Source organism: Desarmillaria tabescens (genome assembly GCF_030435595.1).
Source record: "Desarmillaria tabescens strain CCBAS 213 chromosome Unknown EV420scaffold_97, whole genome shotgun sequence".
Taxonomy (NCBI): domain Eukaryota; kingdom Fungi; phylum Basidiomycota; class Agaricomycetes; order Agaricales; family Physalacriaceae; genus Desarmillaria; species Desarmillaria tabescens.
In genome coordinates, this window is record NW_026848396.1 from 2,449 (window position 1) to 9,263 (window position 6,815).

Below are 6,815 nucleotides of genomic sequence, written 5' to 3' on the forward strand. Positions count from 1 at the left end.
GATCACGTTACGGCAGGACACCCCGGAATCGAGAAAACCAAGGAGCTTGTACAGCGAGAGTACTGGTGGCCAAAGCTCAAAAACGACGTAGAACGATACGTGAAAGGCTGCGAAGCCTGTCAGCGCACCAAAACCAGCACTCAGCATCGAAGGGCACCTTTACACCCCCATGCTGTACCCTCACGACCATGGGAACACATCACAGTTGACATGATAGGGGAATTACCCGACTCAAACGGGTACAACGCCATTCTCATGATCGTGGACCAATTCTCAAAGGAAGTAATTCCAATACCATGCTCCACGGAATTGACCTCGGCGGGATGGGCAAAGATCCTTAGAGATCACGTCTGGGCCAAGCATGGAATGCCCCAGAAGGTAATCTCGGACAGGGGGCCCCAATTTGTGTCCAAGTTCATGAAGGAACTCTATGAAATGCTGCATATTCAAGGTAATCCATCCACAGCCTATCACCCACAGACCGATGGACAAATGGAGAGGGCCAACCAGGAGATTGAAAAATACCTTCGTATTTTTATCAATTATCGACAAAATGATTGGAGCGAGTGGCTGCCGCTCGTGGCGTTCCAACACAACAACCGGAAACATTCCGCGACGGGTTATTCTCCGTTTGAAATCAATCACGGACAAAAACCTCACCTCGCTCCCCTCACGATAAAAGAAGGAACAAACCCCGCAGCAAGGGACTTCATGGCAGATATACAAAAGATCCACGAGCAAACGGCTAAAGCCTTGGAGAAGGCGGCAGAAACTATGAAAAAGCAATATGACAAACACCAAAGAACGGCGGTGGAGTACTAACCAGGGGACAAAGTCTGGTTGGATTCCACCAACCTACATCTTCCCCGACCAATGAAGAAATTAGGGGATAAACGCGTCGGACCATTCGAAGTGTTATCCAAACATGGTGCCTCCACATATAAACTGCGACTTCCTTTTTCATGGAAGATTCATAATCATTTCAATGAAATCCTTCTCACCCCTTATTACTCGCCGGAGTTCCCAATCCAGATACAGCCCTTGCCTCCACCGCCGGATCTCATAGACGGACAAGAACAGTATGAAGTGGAGGAAATCGTAGATCGAAGGGAAAGAGCACGAGGAAGAGGACGAAGATGGGGAACGGGGATTGAATACCTGGTCAAGTGGAAAGGATATCCGAGAGAAGAGAACTCTTGGGTGGACGAGCAAGACCTGGATAATGCCAGGGATGCAATCGAAGACTTCGAACAAGTCTCATTTATTACTCGACCACCCACGGACTGGTGGGAAGGCGGCGACGAATCTGATTCATGGTCAGAAACAGAGTCGGTAACCGAATCCGAAGTCGACCACCCGCTAGTACAAGCAATACAAGAGTACTTGATCAAGCCAAACGCACCCTCGCTCATAGGAGCTTACCTCCCAAAACCAAACTACGTTGCAGTCGGGACGACTGCCTTAACAGGGGGGTAATGTTACGATTTTGCGCTCTATCTTATCTTATCGGCTCTCTCGTAATCTCGCTATACTAATTCTCCAGGCTTGATCGCACATTACCATGCGGGTTCAGTACATTTACCGTACCGTTGCAGACACTTGTAGTATATTTAGCATGACCCAAACTGTATTTAAGTAGCTCAACTGCAGGTCTTAAACCTCAGTCTCGAACTAAAGTTTATTCACCCGATAACTTAGTCTGAACTCACTCTCGCTCAACTAAGCGATAGCTCCCTGCACATAAACCTGCGAGCAACATAAGGCACCTGACCGAAGTGCGAGTCACACCTAGTTGTTTAATCTTGTTTGTGTAATCGGTCGCTAACATTGTGCCTGCTCGTTGTACACTTGACCAAAGTGTGAGTCACATCATGAGTTTGACCTTGTTTGTCATACTAGTGGGTTACAGGTCTAGACTGCAAGGCACAAAGTCTGCAGGAAGAAGGGAAGGATCAATAGGGCCAATGCCAATGACATCATATGTGGATCAATAACTTCACATGCTGAGCACCAATTAACTTGGTTTAAATTGGATCTTGCTTACAATCATTGCATTAGGAAAAGTCTGCTCTAGGGACAAAGTTGATAAATTGTAGATTGTGTCTGCAATTTCAGAGTGCACAGAGCCTAGAGGCTCATCACCGGTGATACACCTGGTATCAGGCTACCCATAGATTTTGCGATTTTACATCAATTTATGCAGTCTACAAGTGGTACAGAGAGCTACAGTGGAGGCTTCGTACTGGTAGCTAAATACTATGTAAAGAAAGAGAGCATGGCAGTACAGAACAGACTTAGAAATGACATCTCGATGAGTCAATTCTACCAGCCATCAACATGCCAAGCTAAGCCCTACCTAAACAAGACTATTACAGTCAGATCTTGGGGACTCATCTGTATGAAGTACAAAAACAAAGAAGCAGAAGAACAGAATGAACTAGATGCCTCATCGCCTCAATAAGCAGAAATAACCTGTCTAGAAGAAGTGCTAAGTCCAGAAACAGATCAGCATTCAAGATGAACTCAGTCTATGAAAAAAATAACCTTGGAAGAATGAATAGCTGTGTTGGGTACTGAGCTAACCGACCTTGATCATGCAGTGACCAACAGAATATAATCTCGGACCTGAGGTCGATCGTGATTGGTGGTTACATCCTTGAGATCCTGTGCAAACTGCAGTATTCAATACATATGGTGTGCAGCAAGCCTTGCAGATGGTAGAAGGAGCTCCCATGGACCAGTAGGGTACTCCTCAGCAACAGAATAACCCAGCACAGTCATGTCAAACTGAATGGCAACTATGGAATGGCACAATACTTGTAGAATAGTGACTCACCATTTGTGTTAATCCCAAAGCTTGTACCATAATGACTGTAGATATGGGCTCCTATACTGAGAACAAGAATCGTATAAATTAGCAGCAACTAGATGCATAATGGCAGGAAAGCATTCCCCCACATTTGTGCTAGTAGCCTGTATAGCTACCTAATCAATCACTGGTTTTATTGCATATCCTCGACTGAAGTGAATTAAGTTACCAAAGTCAACCTATAAGGGCAACTCAACCACTCGTTGGACTCTCCTCCAGGGTAGGTTGATGCAACTGATGGGACTGCTGAAGCAGTGTCCCATATACTACCTACTATTAGTGCTTGTACCTACTCCATGCAGTACTAAGTACTACTACTACAACCTATTAGTATATGTAGTAAAGGGAATACACTCAGCTTGCTTATGAGTTCCTCCTGCACTCCAGCACCATCCTCTCCAGCTGGTGCATCTCCAGCATCACATCTCCAGGATATGCCTCTCCAGACCATCAATCTCCAGCGATGTTTCTCCAGTCATGTCACTCCAGCTATGCATCTGCAGATTTTGGATCTCCAGCTTTGCACCTCCAGCAGAGTCTCCAGACACGCATCTCCAGACCTTCAATCTCCAGTGGTGTCTCCAGCGATGCATCTGCAGTGGTGTGTCTCCAGATGCAATGCCCCCCCCCCCTTGAAACTGGTTCCAGAAACATGGCCGTGAACAACTGCATCCAGTGCTTCTACAAGTCCAACCAATCTAACAAACCTAATAACCCCCCCAACAGTGGCAACCTTCAATCCAACTCATTGGTGACATGAGTAGCAATCTTGTCCATAATCAAGTCAAGCATCGTGGCCCTGTTGATAACTAATCTAACTGAGCAATGGCTGCACCCCAATCGCAATGACTGCCAGTCAGATGAATGCTGAAGGTGATCTTTTGCTGGTGGTGTTAATGAATGATGGTGATAGTGAAAGAGCCTCATGTGAATAAAGGTCATTGCACTGAAGAAAAGAACAGCATTGAGTGATAACAGACTGATGGCAGAGATGAGCAGGACCATGATGAGCAGATGACAATAAGCAGAACAATGACATGCCACTACCGTGATGATGGTGGTGGTAGGAGGACAAGAGAGAAACAGTCACATGATCAGTTTGCAACATTGAAACCCCCTGTCAGTTTGCTGACTTGGGTTCTCTGGTCCATGCCTCCACATAGCTATCTTTGTGGCATGACTTTTAGACTGCCACTTTCTCTGCACGGATCTTTCTTTTTAACTGGATTTGTTTCATACATTGTTTGAATTTCCACACAGATTGGCCATTACATGTGACTGTACTAGGAATGGAATATACTACGAGTCTCGCATCAGAACTGGCTTTTTGCTCCTCAATCTTACTGGCAAGTTTTCACCATGGGTTGGCTGCAACCTATCTAGGAGCAGCACAGGAACCTCAGACTCAGGAACATGTACCCACCCTCTGCAATATAATGTTAGAGACAAATCAGAATTGAGGATCCATTCACATACTTGTGTCCTGCTTTCTTCGCTGGCTTGGTTTTCTGATACTTTTTGGGCTTGAGGGCAGTCTTCGGCTTCTCCACTGTCATCTGTTTCATGTTCTTCGACGTGTTTGTCAGCTTTATCTTCTTCTGTGGCCTGTCTGATGCTTTGATTTCAGCGGGATCAATCTTATGCTTAGCACTCCTTGTGGCAAGCAATCCATAAGCCTTTGCTGATGCAGCTTTATCAATGCTGTGTGCCTTTGGTTTTGCTGCAGAGCCTTTCTTTGCCTTGGTTCTGTTGCAGGAATCAGCAATCTGAAAAAAGACTTGAAGATCTCTTTGGCTGCTCTGGCTGGGGTGATTGAGGTTCAATTTCACTTTCGTCACCACCATCCTCCTCCTCCCCTGAGTTCTCTCCTATCTCTCCATCGCTTGTGAAACCCTGGCCTTCTTCACTGACTCATAAGTCTCGTAGTCCTCCCTGTGGGCATCATCATTGCAATCAGTAGCAATATTGCCTGCTGATCATATGGGGCTGTCATTGATTATATCCTGGGGTTTTGATCATCCTCTCTTCTTGGTTCTGGATAGCTCTTCTTCAGCCTTCTTTGCATCCTCTTCAGCCTGGTGTTTTGTAGCGATGGCAAGCTTTCATGCTTCCAAGTGAGCAGAAATCACCTCAGGTTTGTAAAAATCAAAGAGTTGTCGCATGAACACACCACTCATTGAGGCCAACGTACAAGGATTCTCAAATCCATCGGGTGACAGAGAGAAGCTTGCATACTTTTTAGTATCAAAATAAGTGTCCGGATTGTTGGCCATGTCTTCCCAGAAAAAAATTGGTGACTCATTGGACAAGTGGTGAGTGTATTCTGACACATTTTCAGAGGAAACACATGAAAGAGATTACTGCTATGCACTCCAAAGATCAACAAGATGCTGCTTCAGTGATTCCAGACCATGATCTTCAAATGTCAGTCGGGCATCATTAATGATTGGAGCCTGGTCATTTGGTAATACATGTTTGGCATAGGCTGAGAACCTCTGCAGAAGCTCAGCCTGTTCTTCCTTTTTCAAGGTCACAGAGAAGCCTGGTATGTTGTCTGAATGGCTGCCATCAATGCTGAAGATAGTTAGATCAATGAGAATGAATCAGATCCGAAAACAGCCACACATACATTGCCTGTTTCACAATGCCTTTTTCTTTGTATGACAGCATTAAGGTCATTTGTGCCACTCCTACTGGGCCCTGAGACCAGGTATCCATGAGGATCTGCAAAGCCTCAGGCCACACAATGTGATTGCTATCACATTGTTCAGTTCCTTTCTGTGAAAAGTCAGCTTGAACCACTTATGTGTCGACATCATACTCGCTCTCGTGTTGTGCTGCTTTCTCATCATACGCTTTCAGCTCTTCCTCTGAAGCATTGTTGATCACCATGGACTTGGCCTGCCTGACTCTACCAGCATTGTTCTCCACTGAAGAGATAGCTAGAGCTGCATTCAGTTCAGCACTGTGATCAGCAAGATAAAGTTCTCTGCCAGTCACATGGCGAGCAACGAGCTTGGTTAATTCCTTGATTGCTTTCTCTACTGTGACAGATGGTGCTCAGGGAGAGTCGACACAGTGCTTGAAGTGGTGCTCAGTGATGTCTTTGCACAAGTCTTGCCTGAAGGCATCTTTCCAGTTGCTGAAAAGCTTAGCAATCATGCCTGGCTTGGTGCCCTAGAGGAAACATCATGTTAGTCTCAAATTCAATGTGGGTGAGTTAGTTCAAGAACTTGCCATCTTCCACAAGGCTTCACTGCAGTCGGAGAAAATGGCTGCATGCTCTTCCTTCAGTTTCCTCATCCGCCAGATGATCCAGTTCTTCAGGATCTCTGCATTATCATTGTCAAAATGAGGATCCTGCTCCTTGCATGCCACCTTGAACTCAGGATACATTGGGACCAACACATCATGCTCAGCATCACTCCAGGTTTTTTTCATGTTGCGTTTGGCCTTCGTTATAAGAGTTTCATATTCCTGAGGAGACCAGGACTCAATTTTGAAAGGAGGTGCTTGCTCGAAAGTCATGACTGTGTTGGAGTAGCTAATGATTTCATAGGATGACTGGAGCACAGTGTTTGCAAGTGGGGGGAAAAGAGTAGAAATTGGTCATGAAACCGCAGTTGAAGGATTTTATGTGGGGTGGCATTGAAGGAGCAAACAATGAGCTCAAAGACATGGTCAAGGAAATTGGACAATTTTGCAGAGGGGATGCCCATGTGGCTCATTTGAATATCTGAATATTTTGAACCCTGGTGAGATAGTAGGAGGATGTTCTATCACCTCAAAATCATACCATACAGGCTATTGACAAGGGTTTAAATGTTACATGTGACAAGCTAGCTATTTACAACTCGTAATCCATCATCAGCTAAAAATCATTTATCCCATGATCCCTTCCGCCTTTCAGCCAGAGGTTTGTTCAGCCTTTTTGATTGGAGTGACT

The 6,815-nt window shown here is 45.4% G+C and overlaps 1 protein-coding gene across 1 annotated transcript; it reads right to left on the reverse strand.

Moving 5' to 3' along the window:
- Nucleotides 1-3,288: 3,288 nt before the first annotated feature.
- On the reverse strand, nt 3,289-6,397 carry EV420DRAFT_1651412 (uncharacterized protein; the record flags this gene model as incomplete). Its single annotated transcript, XM_060478544.1, has 8 exons — nt 3,289-3,462; nt 4,214-4,295; nt 4,346-4,615; nt 5,105-5,192; nt 5,241-5,443; nt 5,499-5,624; nt 5,691-5,817; nt 6,127-6,397. The coding sequence occupies 8 exons, from the start codon at nt 6,395-6,397 to the stop codon at nt 3,289-3,291; spliced, it is 1,341 nt and encodes a 446-aa protein (XP_060322934.1).
- Nucleotides 6,398-6,815: the final 418 nt, after the last annotated feature.